General features: G+C 41.6%; 1 protein-coding gene across 1 annotated transcript in view; it reads left to right on the forward strand.

Moving 5' to 3' along the window:
- ACMSD (aminocarboxymuconate semialdehyde decarboxylase) overlaps positions 1 to 19246 on the forward strand; it is a 55479-nt gene extending 36233 nt beyond the window's left edge. Inside the window, exons 9-10 of the mRNA XM_077830241.1 lie at positions 18390 to 18488; positions 19184 to 19246. Of these exons, the coding sequence (XP_077686367.1) occupies positions 18390 to 18488; positions 19184 to 19246 (162 nt within the window). The remainder of the gene's footprint in view (positions 1 to 18389; positions 18489 to 19183) is intronic.
- Positions 19247 to 26268: the final 7022 nt, after the last annotated feature.

Consider the following 26268-nt stretch of genomic DNA (forward strand, 5'->3'; position numbering starts at 1 on the left):
AGTGGTGCAAGTAGATTTTAACTCTTACCAGTATGGTACCAACCCCCTGACTCCACCCGCCCTCACAAAAAATGTTCTGAGACTAGAGCCCTGTGTATATACAAATTTATACCCATGGATGTGAATATCAGTAAATAGAAATCGGTATCCACTGAACCGCAGGGCTCTCCCGGGAACCGCAGCGGTGACAGGAGCAGAACATGGGGCCACCGCTCCCAGGAGCCAGTGGCCCACACTAGCAGCTCCTCTGTCTCAGCTGTAGCCTCCCCCAGCCCTTCCACGCAGCTGAGTCTCCTGTCTGGGGTCTGTATGGCCCCACCGGAGGACAAGGCTGGGGGCTGGTTTGGGGACGGTACAGCCATGCCAGAGGAGCTGCCAGCACGGGGCAATGGCTCCTCGGAGCAGCAGCCCCATGTTCTGCTCCTTTTGCCACTGCAGTTCCCAGGAGAGTCCTGCAGTTCAGCAGATACCAATTTCTATCTGCGGATATCCGCATCCATGGGTATAAATTTGTATTCATGCAGGGCTCTACACTTCATTCTTGAAATATGTCTTTCCGGTATAGCATACCGGCAATAAATGTCTTAATGGTACGGTGTACCTGACTGTACCGGCTTACTTGCACCACTGGTTAGGATCCAGTCGTTATTTTTCAACTGAGATTGGCCCTTCTCAAGACATACTTAAGGAAGGCCATTCATAGTGGAAACTCGACCATTTCTTAACAAGTCCTCATTGTATAAAATTAATCCTAATATTTGACATATATAAAGTATTATTAATTTGCACTTACGAAATGCCTTCCATCTGAAGATCTCAAAGTAGTTTACAAAAGTTAAGCCTCTGAACATCCCTGAGAAGTACACCATGTTTATATCTGAAACCATTTTTAAAAGACAGGTTTCAGAGTAGCAGCTGTGTTAGTCTGTATCCGCAAAAAGAAAAGGAGGACTTGTGGCAACTTAGAGACTAACAAATTTATTTGAGCATAAGCTTTCGTGAGCTCTTTTTGTAATGTAGGTGGATCCAAAGGGATCAGAAGTGCAGGTGGATGGATAGAATTGGTGCACAAAATATATTAACAAGGTACAAAATACCATATCTGACTAAACAGCAGGTGAAATCCTGGTCCCATTGAAGTTAATGGGAGTTTTGTCATTTACTTCAATGGGACCAGGATTTCAGCCAGTGAATATAAGCTCAGAACCTCAGCTGGTCTAAATCAGCATATCTCCATGAAGCCAATAGAATTATGCTGGTCTTCATCAGTTGAGCGTTCTGCCTCATAGAGTTCTAGAAATAATGGGCCCAATACTTCAAATTTTTGTCATCCTTGTTCCCATGGATTGCGAACAATTCAATTCAGTAAGAACACTCACCTGAGTTAGGCTGCTTGCTTTGTTCATAAGCCATCACAAGAATCCCAAACCCAAAGAAATAAACAAAATCCCCAAGTGTTTTCATAAAAACACTTTTATTTGAGAAAAGCAAATCGTATTTCTGCTTGGGAAGCAATAGGCTGGAAAATCACTAAAGGGAATTCAGGTGGAAATCCTGAATGGCATATTAAACAGAACAGAATGCTAAATATTTTAACTGTTATGGTAGAAAGGAAAGGAAAGGAAATATTATAGTAGCTGCCTATTTAAATAAGAGTATGGGACAAAAAACCCAAGCCTGAACTGAAATGTCCCAAATACTAGTGGGACTGAACAGTCCCTTCCACAGGTAAATCTGCAGAAGATGGCCAGATGATGGAATCTCTCAGTTTTCTCCCCAGTTACTCTATGGGGTGCAGAGTTTGCCTTTCCCTGGAAGCAGGCAAGAGGATAGCATCCAAACTCCATGAAACCTTGGATCTATATGGGGATCAGCAGGACCTTAGAGCCATCCATACAGAAGGCCTGTGTCACTGGGCTGTGGATCTCTGGAACCCCCACAAGGCTTCTGCATCTGGCAGGGGACTCCCCACCATGGAGGGAAACTGTAAATACAGGTTTCACAGTAACAGCCATGTTAGTCTGTATTCGCAAAAAGAAAAGGAGTACTTGTGGCACCTTAGAGACTAACCAATTTATTTGCTCAAATAAATTGGTTAGTCTCTAAGGTGCCACAAGTACTCCTTTTCTTTTTGTAAATACAGTCTAATCCTTCTCCTTCCTTGTCCCAGCCACTGCTTGCTCCCTCCCCACACATTTCACTGGACCCTCACAGTGCCCTCCACAGGGAAGTGGGGGTTGCTTCCACAAGGGCCCCTTCCACATACAGATCTCAGAGGCACACCGAGGCCAATGTTTTTCTACCCACCATCTAATACTAAAAAGCTAGTTAATTACCCACTTTCACCACTAGAAGAAAAGGAGTCCTTGTGGCACCTTAGAGACTAACCAATTTATTTGAGCATGAGCTTTCGTGAGCTACAGCTCACTTCATCAGATGCATACCGTGGAAACTGCAGCAGACTTTATTTATACACAGAGAATATGAAACAATACTTCCTCCCACCCCACTGTCCTGCTGGTAATAGCTTATCTAAAGTGAGCATCAGGTTAGGCCATTTCCAGCACAAATCCAGGTTTTCTCACCCTCCACCCCCCCACACAAAGTCACTCTCCTGCTGGTGATAGCCCATCCAAAGTGACAACTCTTTACACAATGTGCATGATAATGAAGTTAGGCCATTTCCTGCACAAATCCAGGTTCTCTCACTCCCTCACCCCCCTCCAAAAACCCACCCCCATACACACACAGACTCACTCTCCTGCTGGTAATAGCTCATCCAAACTGACCACTCTCCAAGTTTAAAACCAAGTTAAACCAGAACATCTGGGGGGGAAGGGGGTAGGAAAAAACAAGAGGAAATAGGCTACCTTGCATAATGACTTAGCCACTCCCAGTCTCTATTTAAGCCTAAATTAATAGTATCCAATTTGCAAATGAATTCCAATTCAGCAGTTTCTCGCTGGAGTCTGGATTTGAAGTTTCTTTGTTTTAAGATAGCGACCTTCATGTCTGTGATTGCGTGACCAGAGAGATTGAAGTGTTCTCCGACTGGTTTATGAATGTTATAATTCTTGACATCTGATTTGTGTCCATTTATTCTTTTACGTAGAGACTGTCCAGTTTGACCAATGTACATGGCAGAGGGGCATTGCTGGCATTTGTGACTTTGTCCTTACCCATAACTATTTCACATTTGGGGACAATGTATACCTTCAGATCAGCGGCACTGCTATGGGTACCCGCATGGCCCCACAGTATGCCAACATTTTAATGGCTGATTTAGAACAACGCTTCCTCAGCTCTCGTCCCCTAAAGCCCCTACTCTACTTGCGCTATATTGATGACATCTTCATCATCTGGACCCATGGAAAAGAAGCCCTTGAAGAATTCCACCATGATTTCAACAATTTCCATCCCACCACCAACCTCAGCCTGGTCCAGTCCACACAAGAGATCCACTTCCTGGACACTACAGTGCTAATAAACAATGGTCACATAAACACCACCCTATACTGGAAACCTACTGACCGCTATTCCTACCTGCATGCCTCCAGCTTTCACCCTGACCACACCACACGATCCATCGTCTACAGCCAAGCTCTGCGATACAACCGCATTTGCTCCAACCCCTCAGACAGAGACAAACACCTACAAGATCTCTGTCAAGCTTTCTTACAACTACAATACCCACCTGCGGAAGTAAAGAAACAGATTGATAGAGCCAGAAGAGTTCCCAGAAGTTACCTACTACAGGACAGGCCTAACAAAGAAAATAACAGAACTCCACTAGCCGTCACCTTCAGCCCCCAACTAAAACCCCTCCAACGTATTATTAAGGATCTACAACCTATCCTAAAGGATGACCCAACACTCTCACAAATCTTGGGAGACAGGCCAGTCCTTGCCTACAGACAGCCCCGCAACCTGAAGCAAATACTCACCAACAACCACATACCACACAACAGAACCACTAACCCAGGAACTTATCCTTGCAACAAAGCCCGTTGCCAACTGTGCCCACATATCTATTCAGGGGACACCATCACAGGGCCTAATAACATCAGCCACACTATCAGAGGCTCATTCACCTGCACATCCACCAATGTGATTTATGCCATCATGTGCCAGCAATGCCCCTCTGCCATGTACATTGGTCAAACTGGACAGTCTCTACGTAAAAGAATAAATGGACACAAATCAGATGTCAAGAATTATAACATTCATAAACCAGTCGGAGAACACTTCAATCTCTCTGGTCACGCAATCACAGACATGAAGGTCGCTATCTTAAAACAAAGAAACTTCAAATCCAGACTCCAGCGAGAAACTGCTGAATTGGAATTCATTTGCAAATTGGATACTATTAATTTAGGCTTAAATAGAGACTGGGAGTGGCTAAGTCATTATGCAAGGTAGCCTATTTCCTCTTGTTTTTTCCTACCCCATTCCCCCCCAGATGTTCTGGTTTAACTTGGTTTTAAACTTGGAGAGTGGTCAGTTTGGATGAGCTATTACCAGCAGGAGAGTGAGTCTGTGTGTGTATGGGGGTGGGTTTTTGGAGGGGGGTGAGGGAGTGAGAGAACCTGGATTTGTGCAGGAAATGGCCTAACTTCATTATCATGCACATTGTGTAAAGAGTTGTCACTTTGGATGGGCTATCACCAGCAGGAGAGTGACTTTGTGTGGGGGGGTGGAGGGTGAGAAAACCTGGATTTGTGCTGGAAATGGCCTAACCTGATGCTCACTTTAGATAAGCTATTACCAGCAGGACAGTGGGGTGGGAGGAGGTATTGTTTCATATTCTCTGTGTATAAATAAAGTCTGCTGCAGTTTCCACGGTATGCATCTGATGAAGTGAGCTGTAGCTCACGAAAGCTCATGCTCAAATAAATTGGTTAGTCTCTAAGGTGCCACAAGGACTCCTTTTCTTTTTGCGAATACAGACTAACACGGCTGTTACTCTGAAACCTTTCACCACTAGATGTCTGTGCAGACCTCTCTAATTAATAGATTGTATGGCTGGCACAGGGATCTTTTTACTAGACAGAGAAAAAGAGCAACAACATGTAAGAAGCAATTGATTACAGTTAATTATGCATTCTGGGCACAGTCCACAACCCATTGAAGTGAATGGGTTTTTGGATCAGGGCCTCAGTCAGGATACCCACCACTTGTGAGTCCTTTACTCCTGCATGCAGCTCCCCCACAGTGTCTGTGCAGTGTAGACAGTCTTACCATACAAAGATGCCCACAAGACTTAGCAACACGATAGCACAATTAATCACCCAAAATAATATAAGGAGAGTTCTATACACAAAGCTGTACATAATAAGGCTACTGTTCCACTGAGCGAAGACAGAGTGAAGACCAAGTAGCTTGTGAAAGTCACCAGAATCTAGAGATAGATATGCAGTGGGAGATGTATGAAAAGTCCACAATGACAACTGAAACCATGCAACCTAGATTTATTACAAACAAACAAATCCTCACGAGGCTGTTTGTCAAAAGCATTGCTAAAAGCACAGTGCAATAGAGGATCAGCCACCTCCAACGGCTTTACTGGATATAACTTTGAGCAGAATTTCCCCAACTCTGTCCTTGTTTATAGGCATGTTATGGCAGTCTCAGCAGAACTGAGAGTCCTACGGCATGTTTGGCACACAGATATTCCCCATCAGGCTCAGTGCATGTAGGTTGTGAGCTCTCTGGAACTGCAACTGTCTTTTTTGTTACTTATCTGTAAAGTGCCTAGCACTGGGACTCTGATCCTAGCTTGTGGCTCTCAGATGCTACCATACAAATCATAATAATATTACATGTACATTCTATCCAGGCTTTTCTACTGTACTTTGTGATACTTTTTAGATCCAGGTTTCAGAGTAGCAGCCGTGTTAGTCTGTATTCGCAAAAAGAAAAGGAGTACTTGTGGCACCTTAGAGACTAACAAATTTATTTGAGCGTAAGCTTTCATGAGCAGCTGGTCAAGTCTTTCTCCTCGGTATTTTCAGCTCTATTGGGACAAACTCACCTGATCTATCAACACATAGCTACAGGAACAGAGCAACAAGTCCAGGAGACCCCTCGGCTGCGTCCTTGGATAATATGGGAAACAGTTTGGAAGGAGTTACAAGCAATGCTAGATCTCTGGGTAGGAGAAGAATCTCACCGTGAGTGGAGGGGTCCTATATTGCTGGTACCGAAACCAGAGGACACAACACGCTTATCATTATATCCAAATTTAATGCATACCCAATGTCCACGGTAGATGAACTGTTGGAATGCCTAGAAGCAGCCAGATATATCACTACCCTGGATTTTACAAAATGATACTGGCAGATCCCTTTGATGCCTGAGTCCTGGGAAAAGCTTTACTAGTTTTGCACCATGCCCTTTGGCTTCCATGGGGCTGCAGCTATGTTCCAATGATTGATGGACTGAGTGCTGTGGCCACACAGAGAGTAAGCAATGGCCTATCTTTATGACAGTTCTTGATAGCTAGAACTGGAACAACTGCACACAATACGTCACTCCTTGCTGGAGATGTAGGACTCACAGCAAACCCAGCGACATGCAAGGCATAAGAACAGCCATACTGGGTCAGACCAATAGTCCATCTAGCCCAGTATCCTGTCTTCCGACAGTGGCCAATACCAGGTGCTTCAGAGGGAATGAACAGGACAGATAATCATCAAGTTGGGGGGGGGAACCACCTTAGAGTCAGCTTCTGCTTTTGGTGAATAAATGGCAGCCTCAGTGCTGCTTTATGTTGTATAAGTTTGTAATGGGCCTCGTAAGAGCAATTACACCCACCCCATTTAGCCCTGGCATGCCTCCCACACTTGAGAGGACCAGGAGCAGGTGATAAAGAGTCAGCCACACCAGCTTTACACTACTTGGGAATTCCCCTACACAAGGGACTCCTCAGCCAGAGCAGCACAAATGGCATGAAGGGGAAGCAAGGAGTGCTCATGGGTTTTTTCAGAAAACTTTTGATAAAATGTCATGAAACATTGTGGAATCCAAGCTTTGCTTGAACTAGTTAAACACATAACAAATTGAGATAATTTCTATCAGGCATAGGAGGTAGTAAGTGAATATATAATAAACTAGACAGGCAGGCTTCTGAAGGAGATACTAAAGGCCAAATGCTGCCACTCTTACTCATGTTGAATCACTTCTTTCTCCATGAGTAATTTCACTGATTCCAGTGTGATTACTTACAGAGTAAGGGGGCTGAAATCTGGACCAAAATAAATGGCAGCTTGACTTCCCATTGCAGTATTGCCAAACCCAAGCATTGCAAAAATTGTCAGACCCCCAAAATCACAAAATTGTCTTAAAAATCATGAGGGTTTTTTTAAATAACAAATGTTGGGTTCTTTTTCAATGTCTTCTGGTCTGTGCACTTTTAAGGTCATGTTTTAAAACTTTTCTCTGCATTCATATGGTGTTGGGAATTTACTTTTTTTTTTTTAAATGAAAGCTGAGATTCTCACATAATCACTTGTCTCCAGAAGCTGGGACATTTAAAACCCCCCCACCATATACTGCAAGACTCACAATGAAATCATGAGTAAAGCTAAGATTTTGTCATGGATATTTTTAGTAAAAGTCACAGACAGGTCACAGGCAATAATGAAAAATTAACAGAAGCCTGTGACCTGTCGCTGACTTTCACTAAAAATATCCATGATAAAATGGGAAGGGACTGTGGCAGCTGCTAGTGGCTGGGAGCTCTCTGGCCCTCACCACCCATGGGGGCTCAGAGCTCCAGGGTCCCTCTGCCCCCACCCATGGTGGAGGGGAGCTGCAGGGCCCCCTGCCCCCTCCCCAGGGATGGGGATCTGCGGAAATCCCCCACCACTGCCGCAGTATGGAACTGCGGGAGTCCCCCTGCCCATCCTTCGGCAGAGAGGAGTTGTGCGGGTCCCCTTGGCCCCCATGGTGGAGGAGATCTGTGCGGGTCCCCCTGCTGCCATCGCTGTGGGGACCTGCCCCCTGCCCTGCCATGGTGGCCAGGAAGCTGCGGGGGTATCCATGCCCCACCGCAGCAGTGGGGAGAAGCGGGTGTCCCCCTGCTGCCGCCATGGGAAACTGCCAGGGTCCCCCTGCCGTCACTGCAGTGGGGAGCTGCCTGGCTCCCCCTGTGCTCCCCGTGGCGGCCAGGGGTTGCTGGGGTCCCCTGCCATCGCCACAGTGGGGAGCTGCCGGGGTCCCTCTGCTCTCCCTGTTGCAGCCAGGGACTATGGAGGTCCACCTCCCCAACCACAGTGGCCAGGAAGCTGCAGGGATCTCCCGGTCCCCCGCAGTGGCTGGGAGCTGTGGGGGTACCTGCTGTCTTAGGCGGTGGGGGTAAGCTCCCTGCTGCTACAGGAGGCGGCAGGACTCTGCAGCTCCCAGCTGCAGGGGCTGAAGTCACAGAGGTCTTTGGAAGTCACAGATTCTGTGAATTCTGCAACCTCTGTGACAAAATCGTAGCCTTAATCATGAGCACTAGCAACACAGTAAACGTAAAATTAATGCATGGTGTTCAAAACAAAAAGAGAAATGACGTGATAAGGGGCTTGGTATGACACTGTAGGTTTTGCAGATGAAGGTTAGTAGTAGGACAAAGAAATCTCCAGTGCATAGCCAGAAACTAGGCTGAGAAGGCATCAGGTGTGTGCACAGATATGCATAGACATAACTTAAATGTATTTGGGGGACAGCCATCACCTGGAGTCAGAGTGTATTATGCTGACTTGGAGCCCTTAAATATTAAAAACCCAGAAACCGCTTTGAGTCATGTATCTTTAACTCCAGCCCTCCAAAATTCCCTGTGCACGTTCTCAGTTAGTCAGAACCCACAGCATAGGTCAGTTAACTCTAGTGGAGGACTCCAGAGGTACATCTGTTAGGTGGAAGGGGAGCAGGCAGCAATGCAAGTTGCAGCAGCCTCCCATCCACCAGACAGCATACAGTAGGCCAAGGCAGAACAAGAAGCTGGGCAGTGCTGGCCAGGGGCATCACCAGGCTGGCCACAGAATAAAATAGTTCAGTGCATCCCCACATGACCTTGTACTGGTAGGCTACTACAGGGCCCTCAGAAGAATGCAAAGCTGCCTCCTCCCAGCCAAAGCCTCCCAGGTGCAGCACCTCTGCTGTCTCCCTTGGGGTGAGTCCTGATAGGAAGGGGCACAAGGCTGGTGCCAGGAGGTATAATTGTGCACCAGCAAGAGTAAACCTGTATCTTTCTCTTTCCTCAATATATATTTGTACTATTGAAGCCCTGTTTGAAGATCACTTGTTTCATATATTGACAATCTCTTTCATAGAATCATAGATTTTAAGGTCAGAAGGGACCATTATGATCATCTAGTCTGACCTCCTGCACAATGCAGGCCACAGAATCTCACCCACCCACTCCTGTAACAAACCTCTAACCTATGTCTGAGCTATTGAAGTCCTCAAATCGTGGTTTAAAGAATTCGAGGTGCAGAGAATCCTCCAGCAAGTGACCTGTGCCCCACGCTGCAGAGGAAGGCGAAAAAGCCCCAGGGCCTCTGCCAATCTGCCCTGGAGGAAAATTCCTCCCCAACCCCAAATATGGCGATCAGCTAAACCCTGAGCATGTGGGCAAGACTCACCAGCCAGACACCCAGGAAAGAATTTTCTGTAGTAACTCAGATCCCACCCCATCTAACATCCCATCACAGGTCATTGGGCATATCTACCGCTAATAGTTGAAGATCAATTAATTGCCAAAATTAGGCTATCCCATCGTATCATCCCTTTCATAAACTTATCAAGCTTAGTCTTGAAGCCAGATATGTCTTTTGCCCCCACTGCTTCGCTTGGAAGGCTGTTCCAGAACTTCACTCCTCCGATGGTTAGAAACCTTCGTCTAATTTCAAGTCTAAACTTCCTGATGGCCAATTTATATCCATTTGTTCTTGTGTCCACATTGGTACTGAGTTTAAATAATTCTTCTCCCTCCATGGTATTTATCCCTCTGATATATTTATAGAGCGCAATCATATCTCCTCTCAGCCTTCTTTTGGTTAGGCTAAACAAGCCAAGCTCTTTGAGTCTCCTTTCATAAGACAGGTTTTCCATTACTCAGATCATCCTAGTAGTCCTCCTCTGTATCTGTTCCAGTTTGAATTCATCTTTCTTAAACATGCACACAATATTACAGATGAGGTCTCACCAGTGCCTTGTATAATGGTACTAACACCTCCTTATCTCTACTGGAAATACTTCGCCTGATGCATCCCAAGACTGCATTAGCTTTTTTCACTGCCATATCACATTGGCGGCTCCTACTCATCCTGTGATCAACCAATACTCCGAGGTCCTTCTCTTCCTCTGTTACTTCCAAGTGATGCGTCCCCAGTTTATAACTAAAATTCTTGTTATTAATCCCTAAATGCATGACCTTGCACCTTTTCACTATTAAATTTCATCCTATTACTATTACTCCAGTTTACAAGGTCATCCAGACCTTCCTGTATGATATCCCGGTCCTTCTCTGTATTGGCAATACCTCCCAGCTTTCTGTCATCCGCAAACTTTATTAGCACATTCCCTCTTTTTGTGCCAAGGTCAGTAATAAAAAGATTAAATAAGATTGGTCTCAAAACCGATCCCTGAGGAACTCCACTAGTAACCTCCTTCCAGCCTGACGGTTCACCTTTCAGTGTGACCCATTGTAGTCTCCCCTTTAACCAGTTCCTTAACCACCTTTCAATTTACATATTGATCCCCATCTTTTCCAATTTAGCTAATCATTCCCCATATGGAACCGTATCAAATGCCTTGCTGAAATTGAGGTAAATTAGATCCACTGCATTTCCTTTGTCTAAAAAATATGTTACCTTCTCAAAGAAGGAGATTGGGTTGATTTGACACGATCTTCCTTTTGTAAAACCATGTTGTATTTTGTCCCAATTACCATTGACCTCAATGTCCTTAACTACTTTCTCCTTCAAAATTTTTTCTAAGACCTTGCATACTACAGCTGTCAAACTAACAGGCCTGTAGTTACCCGGATCACTTTTTTTTCCCTTTCTTAAAAATAGGAACTATGTTAGCAATTCTCCAGTCATATGGTACAACCCCTGAGTTTACAGATTCATTAAAAATTTTTGCTAATGGGCTTGCAATTTCATGTGCCAGTTCTTTTAATATTCTTGGATGAAGATTATCTGGGCTCCCCGATTTAGTCCCATTAAGCTGTTCAAGTTTGGCTTCTACCTTGGATGTGGTAATATCTACCTCCATGTCCTCCTTCCCATTTGTTGTCCTACCATTATCCCTAAGCTCCTCATTAAAGACTGAGGCAAAGGATTTGTTTAGATATTGGGCCATGCCTAGATTATCCTTAACCTCCACTCCATCCTCAGTGTTTAGTGGTCCCACTTCTTCTTTCTTTATTTTCTTCTTATTTATATGGCTATAGAACCTTTTACTATTGGTTTTAATTCCCTTTGCAAGGTCCAACTCTACCTGGCTTTTGGCCTTTCTGACTTTTTCTCTACATGTTCTGACCTCAATAAGGTAGCTTTCCTTGCTAATCCCTCCCATCTTCCACTCCTTGTAGGCTTTCTGCTTTTTCCTAATCACCTCTTTAAGATGCTTGCTCATCCAGCTTGGTCTACAATTCCTGCCTATGAATTATTTCCCCTTTCTTCGGATGCAGGCTTCTGATAGTTTCTGCAGCTTTGACTTGAAGTAATTCCAGGCCTCCTCCGCCTTTAGATCCACAAGTTCTTCAGTCCAATCCACTTCCCTAACTAATTTCCTTAATTTTTTTAAGTTAGCTCTTTTGAAATCAAAAACCCTAGTCACAGATCTATTTTTGTCTATCCTTCCATTTAGTTTGAACTGAATTAGCTCATGATCGCGTGAACCAAAGTTGTCCCCTACAACCATTTCTTCTATGAGGTCCTCACTACTCACCAAAACCAAATCTAAAATGGCATCCCCTCTTGTTGGTTAGCAACTGCTTGGTGAAGGAATCCATCAGCTATCGCATCCAGGAAAATCTGAGCCCTATTATTATTACTAGCACTTGTCCTCCAGTCTGTATCTGGGAAGTTAAAGTCTCCCATGATCACACAATTCCCATTAATATTTACTTCATTAAAAACATCAAAGAGGTCTTTATCCATATCGGATCCCGGAGGTCTATAGCACACCCCAAGCACTATCCCAGGGGAGGCTCTAGTAGCTTTCTTCCCCAATGTGATTTTTGCCCAGACACTCTGTCTTATCCATTCCATCACGTCTTGTTTCTTTACAGTCTACCTCATCGTTGATATACAATGCTACTCCACCACCTTTGCCTTTATTTCTGTCTTTCCTAAACAGCACATACCCTTCAATACCTGTAGGCCAGTCATGACTACTATTCCACCATGTTTCTGTTATCCCTATAATATCTGGTTTCACTTCCTGCACCAGTAGCTCTAGTTCCTCCATTTTGTTACCTAGGCTCCTCGCACTAGTGTACAAACATCTTAATTTTTGCTGTTTAGCCTTGCTCACATTCTTTACCCGATTAGGCACAGACATTCTTCCGCCAGTATCACCTATTAGACTGGTATGTACACTACTCTTCCTCCTTATGTCCATTCTCCTAACCACAGCTGTATCCTTTCTTACTTCATTTTCTTCCCTCTCAATGTTAAAATCTGGCATGGAGATTACCTGGACATCTCCCAACCATCTCCCCCAGATTCCTAATTTAAAGCCCTCTTGATCAGTTGTGCCATCCTCCAACCTAGAAGTCTATTTCCCTCCATACTCAGATGAAGTCCATCCTCTGTCCATGAATGCTTTCCAGTGGCCATACATCCCAAAGCCCTCCTTATAGCACCAGTGCCTGAGCCATCTGTTGAGCATCATAATCTTTTCACACCTTTGTTGCCCTTCTCTAGGAACAGGCAGAATCCCACTGGTGATCACCTCAGCCTCAATTTCCTTAAGTGTCTTCCCCAGCCTGGCATAGTCTCCGTTGATACATTCCAGCGAGAATCTAGCTGTATCATTTGTTCCCACACGAAGGACAATCGATGGATTCTTTCCCACTCCCATTAGGATCCTCTTCAGCCTCATGTCCACATCCCATATCTTAGCACCTGGCAGACACCCTTCTGTTCTCTTGATCAGCTCTTGTTACAGACCTGTCTGTTCTTGTCAGTAAGGAGTCCCCAGTCATGTAGACCTGCCTTTTCCTGGTGACGGTGCGATTCTCCAGTCTATCCCCTGTTCCCTCTGGCTGCAAGTCCTCTCAATTCCTATTGTCCCTTGCAATCCCCTGTAACCCATCCCATGTCCTTCTGGGGCTCATATTTTGTGTTATCTCCATTGACTCTTGCCCTCTTCTTATAGGACTAGCTGCTCTTCTCTTCTTCCTTGCCCTCTCACCTTCAGTGACCACCTGCTGTGCCCCTTCTTCATTTTCCAACTTCGCAAACCTGTTCCTGAGCTCTATTTCTCCTTCACTAGCCCGTCTTCTCCTCTGCCTGGTTCTCTTAGTCATATACTTCCACTGTCCACTTTTCTCACCCAGCAGTATCCCCTCAGAGTTCTTCAGTCCTGCTTCCATCTGCAAGTCTGAGCTTTTCCCTTCAGCCTCCTCATGTCTTTGCTCCATCAACCACTCGAATCCCCTTCTAAACTCAACCAGAGTTTCCACCTGCATCTCCAATCCTCGGATCTTTTCTTCCATCAGCTCTATCAGGTGGCACTTCATGCAGACGAAACTCTTTTCGGGTACCCCATCCAGGATCATGTACATGTCACAGCTTCTACATCCAGTCATCTTCATTGTGTCTTCCACTGCTTGGGTCACTACCACTGCTGCCTCTGTATCTGTCATTGCCTTCTCACCTAAGTCAAATATCTTTTCCTCCAACAGAACTCCCACTCAAACTTCCCTGTTTACAGTTCTGTTTGCTGGCTCCTTTCTCACATAAAGTCACTAACTGAAAAAGAAGAGCCTGATGCTCTTTCAGATTCTGGTACTTTAAGTTTCAGGCCTTCTATTACTGTGAAACAAATTATGTTACAGTTACAGTTCTTTTGAGTAAAAATGTCCACTTAGGTTAATCACCAGCAGTTAGGGCTGTCAATTAGCCACAGTTAACTCAAGCGATTAACTCAAAATAAATTAACTGAATTAAAAAAAATAATCATGGTTAATTGCAGTTTTAGTTGCACTGTTAAACAATAATAGAATACTTATTATAAATAATAGAATGTTTATTATAAATATTTTTGGAAGTTTTCTACATTTTCAAATATATTGATTTCAATTACAATACAGAATACAAAGTGTACAGTGCTCACTTTATATTACAAATATTTTCACTGTAAAAAATATAAACAAAAGAAATAGTATTTTTCAATTCACCTCATAAAGTGCTATACTGCGATCTCTATCGTGGAAGTGCAACTTACAAATGTAGATTTTTTTTGTTCCATAACTGCACTCAAAACCAAAACAATGTAAAACTTTAGAGCCTACAAATCTACTCAGTCTTATTTCTTCTTCAGCCAATTGCTAAGACAAACAAGGTTGTTTACATTTACGGGAGATAATGCTGCCCGGTGAGAACAGGTGTTCGCATGGCACTTTTATAGCTGGCATTGCCAGATATGCTAAACATTCATATGCCCCTTCATGTTTGTTTTGACCACCATTCCAGAGGACATGTTTCCAAACTGATGACGCTTGTTAAAAAAAAACGTGTTAATTACATTTATGACTGAACTCCTTTGAGGAGAATTGTATGTCTCCTGCTCTGTGGTTTTACCCGCATTCTGTCATATATTTCATGTTATAGCAGTCTCAGATGATGACCTAGTTGTTCAACTTAAGAACAGTTTTGCTGCAGATCTGACAAAACGCAAAGAAGGTATCAATGTGAGATTTCTAAAGATAGCTGCAACACTCGACCTAACGTTTAAGAATCTGAAGTGTCTTCCAAAATCAGAGGAACAAGGTGTGGAACATGCTGTCAGAAGTCTGAAAAGAGCAACACTCCAATGCAGAAATTACTGAACCCAAACCACCAAAAATGAAAATCAACCTTCTGTTGGTGGCATCTGACTCAGATGATGAAAATCAACATGCATCAGTCCGCACTGCTTTGGATCCTTATCAATCAGAACTTGTAATCAGCATGGAAGTATGTCCTCTGGAATAATGGCCAAAGCATGAAGGGGCATACAAATGTTTAGCATATCTGGCACATAAATGCCTTGCAACTTCCACTACAACAGTGCAATGTGAATGCCTGTTCTCACTTTCTGGTGACATTGTAAATAAGAAGCGAGCAACATTATCTCCTGTAAATGTAAACAAACTTGTTTGCCTTAGCGATTGGCTGAAATAGAAGAAGGGCTGAATTGACTTGTAGGCTCTAAAGTTTTATATTGTTTTGTTTTTGAGTGCAGTTATGTATCAAAAAAAAATTCCACATTTGTAAGTTGCACTTTCACGATAGAGATCGCACTACAGTACTTGTATGAGGTGAGTTGAAAAATGCTATTTCTTTTGTTTTATCTTTTTTACAGTGCAAATATTTGTAATCAAATATAATAAAAGATAAGCACTGTACACTCTGTATTCTGTGTTGTAACGGAAATCAATATATTTGAAAATATAGAAAACATCCAAAAATATTTAAATAAATGGTATTCTATTATTGTTTAACAGTGCAATTAAAACTGTGATTAATTGCAATTTTTTTTAATCTCACAATTAATCACGATTAATTTTTTTAATTGTTTGACAGCCCTACCTGATATCTATGTCTTATTTAAAGCAGAGCTGCAATATTAAGTGGATCTATTCATATGTCAAACTACAAATCCTCAGTGGGAAAAAGGATTTACGCCATACTCTTAGATAATTAATAAATAACATCTTCAAAGTGCTTTATAAACATTAACTAATGAATCCTCACTATACTTCTGGGAGGGTGGTGGCTGTGAATAGGCATTACAGTCACCATTTTATAGACGGTGATAAAACCGAAGCACAGAGAAGCTGATTTGTCCAAAACCATTCAGCAAATCAGTGGCAGAGCTACAGTATTCTCAGAGGTCCTTATTTATCTGCAGTTCATCAGATCAGTTCATTGGCAGTACAGTGATCAGCTGTAAAATACTTTAAATCAGAGGAAACTAACAACAAAAACTAAATTGGGATAGTTTACACCAAAGATTCTAGAGAAAGAGGAACAAAAACCAGCATGTCAGACTTTCTTCTGTTCTGGCTCAAATAAGGAACCTTAAATAAAAATGTAAGAATCTCCCTAGATTGGCTGATCTTATCTGACATGCTAAATTGAATTTCATTCTCCTTTCCAAATAAATCCATCTACTAATATTCTAGAGTATCTTATGCTGCACAGAGAAGAAACGATGTTTCTCTCCCAGGTGTGTATTCTGGAGCAGAAAATGTCCCAATATCAGTAAAACATACTGTAAACCAAGTAGCATCCTGAGGTGTTTAAATACACAGACCCTAATACGTTTCTCATGTAAACTGTTCTCAGAAATTGTATTAGCAGAAAAAAATGGTATATATTCTTCTATTCTAATCCAACCCCAAGGTTTTTGTAGCGAAGCAGATGTACACATACAAAATACAACCAATTTGCAGATTCTACACTTTCATATATCTTCTTGTATAGACCCCAGGGTGACACCTACTGGAGACAGTAAAAATAAGCAGCATTTGGCAAATAAGCAAAAGAAATCCTGTCCTAAAACACCTGAGAACATGCTTCATAACTTTGTTTTAGTACTGCCAACCCCAAACATTCAAAAGTTGTGGTTGTTGGATTTAGTATGCAGATGCTGGGTGGTGCTGATGGCCTGTGATATACAGGAGGTCAGACTAGATGATCTAGTGGTCCTTTCTGGCTCTAAACTCTGACTCTAAAAATATATGCAGTGTTGTTTTAACCGTGTTGACCCCAGGACAGAGAGACAAGGTCAGTGTGGTAATATCTTTTATTGGTCCAACTTCTGTTGGTGAGAGAGACAAGCTTTTGAGCCTACCTAGAGCTCTTCTTCAGGTCTGGGAACCTAATTCAGAGTGTCACTGCTAAACCAATCTTATTACAATAATCTGTAACCCACTAACAACACACACACACACCCAGCTGCTTCCCTCCCACCTCCTTTTCTTCCTATGACTGGAGGGGTGTTAATCAGCCACTTCACATTGAATGGTCCCCTGATATGTGTTAACTGCTTATGCTAAAAATATCTGTTACACCTTGTATTGAACCGTGACACTCTAAGGCTATGTCTACACTAGCACTTTTGTTGGTAAATTTATTGTCAGTCAAGGTGTGAAAAAAACCACCCCCCGATGAACAAAAGCACAGGTACAGTATGGACAGCGCTATGTCGGCGGGAGACACTCTCCTGCCAACATAGCTACCACCGCTTGTTAGGGGTGGTTTAATTATGCCGGCGGGAGAGTCAGGAAGGCAGTAAGTTTTCACTTGGTAGAGTTTGTGTGGACAACATATAGAACAAACTGGGGAAACCATCTGATCAAAAAGGTGTTTTAAACAGCCTAGTTAAAATTCTCTCCCCATCTCAATTGCACAGTTTTTAGTCTCTGGTCTCTTACAATGTCCTAATTCCATTAGTTTTCCAATTACCACAGAATCTTTCAAGGTACACAAGATATGGATTTCTAATGGGAAAATCAAGCAGAAATAAAACTAAGCTTTTTTTATGCTATCCTTTCAAATGTTCTGTACATACCATAAAGGAAATAAACCCATCTTTTCCCCTTTACAGGCAACTTAACTATGGGACCACATGACCAAGAACCGGTCATGACCCCATTATGAATCAGTGTATCACAGTCAACCCAGGTCAGAACCCAAAGAAGATGAGCATTGGATACTTTGTTTTATACATTTCAAGGCAATATCAGATTACTTCAGTTAACCAAACTAGGAAGGGTTTCATTGTTCAACACATTCCTGCAAAGGGATATATGTTCTTTCCATATGCCAAGGATTTACATGTTGAACTTTCCATGTATCAAGATGAAAATACACCCAAGCATAGCTAGCCCTTAAAATCATTGTTCTTGGGTTCAGTCAATCTCCCCCCTTCTATACAAAAATCAGTTCATTCAAAATTGTTTGTACAAAATAAAGGAAACCTTGGGAAGTGTTCTTTTCAGGGTTTGGGGTTTTTTTTAGAGAACAAAACTTAGAATCTTAAGATGACTGAAACATAGATACTACAGAAAATCTGTGCAGCATATACTCATCATTGTATACTGTTTTTAAGAACCCCACAGAGGATATGCAGCTTTTTTATTTCATTATGAAATGCCCAACTTGTTTCTCTGTTTGCAGGACAAAGTTCTTTTGGGAACAGATTACCCTTTTCCACTGGGGGAACTAGAACCTGGAAAACTGATTGATTCTATGGAAGAGTTTGATAATGGACTGAAGGTACAATTCTTTACATTTTTTATTTCAGTTTTTAAGCTTCCATTTTTAGGGCCTGATCTAAGGTGCTAAGAAGTCAATGAGAGTTTTCCATTGACTTCAGAGGGCATGGGATCAGCCTCTTAGTCTTTAAGAACCAGTTCCCCACAGCACTGAAAGCACATGCACATGCTTGACTTCGATAATACTTAAGTATGTGCTTAAGTGCTTTGTTGAATAGGAATAGACTGCTGAATTAGGGCCTAAATGGCTTAGGAAAGCTGTGAGCTATGCAGCAAGCTTCTACAATACACTCCATAGTGAATCAGGAAATGAAGAGTGAACAATATGGCAGTGTGGAATTGTGCAGCCAAGGAAACAAGGGTGGGGACCCCAGAGCCAATATGAAGACACAGAGCCTTGTGGATCTCTTGGAATCTGTTCAGCTCTGTAGGAATCTACCAGGTCCCGAGAGTGGAAGCAGATCTCATTTTGTGGGACAGTTAGGGAAAACTCTCTGCCCCACCCCCATAGACTGATATGGGGGAAATCCTCGTAAGATCATTTCATGGCTCCCGCATCCCAGGCCTCCTCCAGCAGGTAATTCCACAGAAAGAGATGTCCTGAAACATTATTAATAAAAACCTGTTTCCAGACCTTAGGTGTTAACATACACAACAGTTGAAAGTTTCTCTATAAAAATATACATTCTTTTACAGGATAAACTCAAAGCTGGCAATGCTCTGGCATTTTTGGGTCTTGACAGAAAACAATTTGAATAACCTTAACAGAGACCAAATTTCAGCGATAATATTGTATCCTTTTATATATTTGTGTACGTATATACACATGTGTATTGCTACCATATCAATGTCAAATAAAATCTACATATAAATGATAGTATTTACTGGTATCCTCAAAGTAAAAGCAAGGGCACTAGAAATCCACATGTGGGAATTTCTGTGTCCTAAGGATTTAGGTTGTACCTGCAGATTTTTGGGATCCCTGCTTTTCTACAGAGATTTCATTTCTTTCAATTGTGATGATGATAATCTTCTGAATACAAATCAATGCAGAGTTATCAGTACCAGGTTTCTTGAAAAAACAAATAGCTCAATGAGAGTTGTGAATTTCCCCCATTTATTTCAGCTGTTAACTATGAACCCTAATGATCACAATGTAAATATTAATACATAAATAATTGACAGTGTGATTCAATGTTCCATTCACTTAAAAGGGTATTCTTCATGAATAAAGCTGCATGTTTTAAATGTGAAAATATATTAATGGTTGTTTCTAATTTTTTATTTTATGTTTTTATTCTCAGTCTAGAACACCTTCCCCAGCTGACAAAATTATTTTCTTTATCTAGGATGTCCCAGTTTTCTTGGATGGTGAAGGGTAGGTTGAAACCTGGGCTTTCAGTATTGCTGGGTGACTGCCTGGACAATCTCTTCCTAAAAGTATTTTTAAGTCGTCGGAAAGATAATGCTTTGCCCTTATTCTTTCCCCTTTCATTTGCTCAGGTTTCAGTACACTGCTACTTGTGATGTCATAATCTCACTAGTTCTCTAGTCTTCCAGAAAATCTTCCAGGAGAAGCAAGACAGACAAGACCTGAATTCCTAATGTAGCTGAACACCTCCACCCTACTTTACAGACTGAACCTGAAAGATGATATCTATGAGAATTGCTGGTGTTCAGCATCAGCCTGTGGTGAACTGCAAACGAAAAAAACTGAGCTTGCACCTGTTTTTGCTTCTTTGTAGTATATGAAAAAGCCTGAAAGGCTTAGAAGTCTTTTTTAAGGGTAAGGGTTTTTTTTTTTTTCCATTTTTTGCTTACTTTACACATTAGGATTCAGGTCTTATCTATATTATTTCTCTGAGAAGACTCTATGGAAGAGTACAGAAATTCAATGGGAGCTAAGGGTACTCAGCACCTCTTAGTAGACACTCAGCACCTCACAGCACCAGGCCCTTAGATAGATACATTCCAGGGTCTAAATTAATATCCTATGAAGGAATTTAGATGCCTAAAATCCCAGTTTTAGGTGACACAGTGATCCACAAAATCTCCACTTAGTTATTGCCTAACCCTATAGGTGCCTAAACTCAGTAGGTGCCTACGTTTTTGCAGTAGAAGTTCCCTAGACCTAGGTTTTTGCCTCTGGGCATGTGCACTCTGCCTCATTCCAGGCACCTGGACAGCTATCTCCCACCTAAACCCCAGGTCAATCCACAAAGCATGGGAGGGTAAACATTCCTCTCCCAATCTTGGTGTAGGGTCCAATCTGGAAAGCATGCTCAAAGGCTGCGTAACTTCACACAAAAACATCAGGGTAGGGGAAGAGAAGGAAGACAGGGACTTACTTTAGAACCTTTAGTCCAGTGGTTATGGTACTCATTCAAAATGTGGGAGACCTCCTGTTTCAAGTTTGTCCTCTGCTTGATGAGAAGGGATTTGAACAAGGCTACTCGACCTCTCAGGTAAATTCCCTAGCTACTGACATATAGAATGCTTCTCATTTTCTCAGACCCAATTAATATGTAATTAAAGTGGAACAACTTTAAAAAGAGCAATGTAAAAAGACCCACGTGAGAATATCTAGTAGTCCAATGGCTAGGTCACTTACCTGATAGGTAAGAAACCCCCATTCCGATCCCTTCTTCTCATCAGGCAGAGGGAAGACTTGAAGCAGGGGTCTCCTACATCCCATGTGGGTACTCTGCCACTGGGCTAAAGTATAAGGGAGGCAGTTGCTGCTGCTTCATGAAGTTAGTCAACACGTAACTACACCTTGCAAGAAACAACTTAGGCACCTAAGCCACCTGGCTCCAGAAGAGGGGTGTCTGGCTGTGGATTGTTAGAGATAAGGGTCTCCATGCATTCCAGACTTAGGCACCAAACTCTGTGAGAGGAGCAGGGTTAAGGACTCACTTCTCTCATTGGCATCTGCTATTGACTAGCTTAGGTGGGTTCTTGCTTAGCATGCTGGCTTTTGTGGATCCTGCTCTTAAGCACCTCTCTTACCATTCAACTTATGGGGAACCAGGGCACCTAACTCAAGCTTTGTGGATCACATTGTTGTTCCAGTAATTTTTCTAGGCACCTAAAAGGCAGCACTGCAACGCCTACATCCCTTTGTGGATCTGGGCCTAGATGTTTATGCATGAGGAAAAGGAAGCTACATAAAGTGGCTTCAGTTAAACTTAATTGCACTCAGTCCAGCAAGCCCTTCAATGGAAGTTCAGTGAGTAGAAGGCACAGAAGACATTGTCTTTCCTGTCAAACTCTCCTGTAAAGTCTGTAAGTATCTAAAGGATAAATTCTTCAGTTATTTAAATGTTAGATGATTTCTCCACCAACTTGTTTTAGTTGAACTTCAAAGTGGAGAAAGGATGGCTTAATTCTCATAGCAGTCCCTTCCTCCCACCCTCCCCATAACCTTTTTAGCTTTGCTTCTTACAGATGTTTAAATAGACAAGGTGGGTGAGGTGATACATTCTTCCGTTGGTGAGAGAGACAAGCTTTCGAGCCACACAGAGATCTTCTTCAGGTCTGGGAAAGGAAGTTCCAGCTTCATAGCAAAATGCAAGGTGGAACAGATTGTTTAGCCTAAGTGGTTAGCACATATTGTAAAGGACCATTCAAATGCTTAAATGGATTTAAAAAATAAATACATCTTAACTGCTGAAATATTTTTAAAATCAGATTCATTCTCTTAAGCAAACCTTGATTTGCTATGTAATTAAAATACAATGCTTAGGTCTTTGGGGACTACAGCTCTATATTAGTTAAGCATTATTATGATTTATTATTATTGAATACAGCTCTACTTTTTCTTAGTGCCTTCATTTCAGATTTTGCAGTCAAGGGCATATTCCCCTATTCATCTCCTATTTGTATTAATTTATATTTTACGGTGATATTGGTGTGCATGGCTCTTTAAGACAAATGAAAAGACCCCTTCCCCAAGGGGTTTACAATCTGAATTATACCATATACCTACAATTACATATTCATGGAAGAATATACCAAACTCTCTACCACTGATTTTCAAAAGAATGAATGTAGGTGGGTTAGCCAGGTCACAACTGAAGTCATACAATTATTGTAAAATACACTGCACATATTGATTCAGATTCTTAAAGGCAGGAGTTTCCAAAGACTCCAGTTTGAAAAGTTTTGCCCACAAGTATGAAAGCATTGATGAGGTTCTAATTACAAACACATATCACTGTAGTTAAAAATAGCGTCTGGAGCAGCTGAATCTTAAAGATGATCAACAACTAGGCCCAGGGCCAGTTAGAGACAGAAAGATTACGTCATCCAGTTCATCTCTGTCATTGGAGGATTCTTGCCTATTCTACACTTACTAGTGTTCTGTCAAGTAAGTACTGGAGTATTTAATTGAACTAACCAGAACACAGTTCCAGGAGTAAATATGAGACCAAAACACATCAGAATTCCATTGAGATGTGGTAGCATGAAGAGACTCCTCCAACTCTCATTCTGACCAATGATGGTCTGCACTATATAAGAACTAGATATTATTATCATCGGTAACGTATCTCCATGACATAGCCTGCCTCTTTTCCCCTCCCTCTCTACAGCTAGAATCTCTACCTCCCCCAGTCTCTCATGGCAGGCATCATAAGGTGCCTCAGTCAGTTTGAGCACAGCACACACTGAGACCTGTTCTCCTTCCTAGTCCTGCTGCCCCTTTGCATAAATCTCTTCCTCTTCAGGTCTTGCTGTTCATGCTCTAAGGAACAGAAAAGAGGTACCACTAGTGGGTAGATCACTGGGACAAAAACAGAAAAAAAGTATCATCAGCAGGGTTGGAACTTTTAGATCCACTGCATAGACCACTGCCTCTTGAACTACTGGAAGAATTGGGCTGCTTGTGGTACTGTGATGAGTACAGCTATCTGCCAAGCAGCTGACCTGGGTTTGATTCCCAGCCAATTCAGTAATGAGTTTTAGGCAAGGGGGATGATCCAGTGGTTAGGGAACTAGCCTGGGATTCAGACAATGTGGGTGCCATTTCCTTCACTGACACAGACTTCCTGTATCTCAGTTCCCATTTGGAAAATAGCACTAAGAGAGGAACTGATAGAAATAGTAGGTTGTCATCTTCAGTGTAGACCAACAGAGGCAAAGCAGACATTTTCCAGTTGGTTTCACAGCAGTAGTATAACCTTGATAGTATTAATCACCATATATTTTTGACAGGTTCCCATGCCCCATTTAGGGCTTATGTCCCATCCTATGTCTCCATTTCCTTTCGTGTATAGGTCTCATGCCATCAGCTATTTTGAAAGGGGTTTTTTTATTTTATCTTTTTGTTTGGCCGAGGGAAATGTTGCATGCTTGTGCTTTGGTATGTTTGGCTGGATATTGTGAGAGCTTAAAGGAAAGGAGTTTTTTTTAAAAAAAGCAAGATTTTTGGTTAGGTTTAGCGATCGGCCATTTTGAAAGAAAAAAATTACGATTATTTTTGGACAGAGGAAATGTGTGCTTGTTTTTTGAAAAGTTTAGAGAAAAAGCATGAAAGACTAGAGGCTGGTTATGAAACATTTACAAAAAGAAAGATTTTGGTTAGGTTTAGAGGAAAAAAGGAAATAAAAGTTATTAAATAGCAGACAGCAGCAATAGTTTTAAAGGTTATGATAAAAAGATCCTTTTTTTATAATTAAAAAAGACAAGAGAAAAACAAGTTATTTTGAAATAAAAGAGGAAAATACAAAGGTAGGCTAATAATATAGCATTTAAAATGAGTTATTTTGAAATATTAAATAAAAAGTAAAAATATAAAGATAGGTTATTACGTTAAAAGAGAGCACATGATAGAATAAAGGGAATTTTAACATTTATTAAGCCTGTGTTTAGTGCACAGGCTTGTGTAAACGTGGAGTTTGATGTAAAGATGAGTAAGCCCATGGTAAAAAGATGATTTTTGTTGGAATTAAAAAATAATAAAAGAGTAAAAAAGAATTTAAAAAACAGAAAAACTTAAAGAATAGAGGAACATTCTGTGTCTAGTGACACAGGCTAGTGTAAGAGTGGAGTTTGTTGTAAAGATCAGTAAGCGCATGGTAAAAAGATATTTTTTGTTAAAATTAATAAAAACTTCAGAGAAAGAGGAGATTATAAAAGTAAAAAAGAATTAAGTTGAAAGAAAGCAGATGACAGAAAAAAGGGAATTTTAAATTTTTTATAAGCTTGTTGTAAAGATCAGTAAGCACATGGTAAAAAGATTCTTTTTTGTTAGAATTTAAAAGGAATTTAAAGAATAACAGGAGTTATTTTAAAATAAATTAAATATTAAAAGAAGAACTATAAAGGTAGGTTGAGAGAGGAGCATTTTAAAAAGCTTTAAAATATTGAACAAGAGGAAAATATAAAGGTAGGTTAGAAAAGAGCATTTTAAAAGTTATTTTGAAATATTAAATAAAAAAGAAAAATATAAAGATAAATTATTAGGTTAAAAGCAGATGGCAGAATAAAGGGAATTTTAACATTTTTTATAAAGTGGGGCTTGGTCAGTAAGCACATGGTAAAAAGATCCTTTTTTTAAGTGAGTACATTACATGGTTGAGTGAGTGAGAGAAAGATCCTTTTTTCTGTTAGTGAGAGAGGTAAGTATAGAGGAGGAGAGGGAGTGAGGGAGAGAGAGAGAGAGAGGGGAAAAAAGCAATAACCTTACCCTTGTGTCTTCCCTGCAGAGAGAGCTCCCAAGGCTCACAGCCCCTCAAGCTAGTTACCTCCGCCTCTGGGTCAGACCAATCAGAAGCTGTTCTGCCTCAAAAACATTTTCCTAAACCAATCCTATTGTCCCAAGATTTTTAGACAAGAGCCATCTCCCTCCTCTCCCCTTGCTACCACCCCCCCTTTAACTGCCTTATTCTTATCTAAAAAAACAAACAGACCCCCCCCCCAAGCATTTTTCCCACCATACAGCGCTTTTACATAGGTGCTTTAATAAAACTATAAGCCCTTAGTAACAAACATTTTTTTAAGGTTTCAGAGTAACAGCTGTGTTAGTCTGTATTCGCAAAAAGAAAAGGAGTACTTGTGGCACCTTAGATACTAACCAATTTATTTGAGCATAAGCTTTCGTGAGCTACAGCTCACTTCATCGGATGCATACTGTGGAAAGTATAGAAGATCTTTTTATACACACAAAGCATGAAAAAATGGGTGTTTACCACTACAAAATGTTTTCTCTCCCCCCACCCCACTTTCCTGCTGGTAATAGCTTATCTGAAGTGATCACTCTCCTTACAATGTGTATGATAATCAAGGTGGACCATTTCCAGCACAAATCCAGGGTTTAACAAGAATGTCTGAGGAGGGGGTGGGGGTAGGAAAAAACAAGGGGAAATAGGTTACCTTGCATAATGACTTAGCCACTCCCAGTCTCTATTCAAGCCTAAGTTAATTGTATCCAATTTGCAAATGAATTCCAATTCAACAGTCTCTCGCTGGAGTCTCTCTGGTCACGCGATTACAGACATGAAAGTTGCGATATTACAACAAAAAAACTTCAAAACCAGACTCCAGCGAGAGACTGTTGAATTTGAATTCATTTGCAAATTGGTTACAATTAACTTAGGCTTGAATAGAGACTGGGAGTGGCTAAGTCATTATGCAAGGTAACCTATTTCCCCTTGTTTTTTCCTACCCCCACCCCCTCCTCAGACATTCTTGTTAAACCCTGGATTTGTGCTGGAAATGGCCCACCTTGATTATCATACACATTGTAAGGAGAGTGATCACTTTAGATAAGCTATTACCAG

This window comes from Eretmochelys imbricata, chromosome 11 (genome assembly GCF_965152235.1).
Source record: "Eretmochelys imbricata isolate rEreImb1 chromosome 11, rEreImb1.hap1, whole genome shotgun sequence".
In the NCBI taxonomy this organism is placed as follows: Eukaryota; Metazoa; Chordata; order Testudines; family Cheloniidae; genus Eretmochelys; species Eretmochelys imbricata.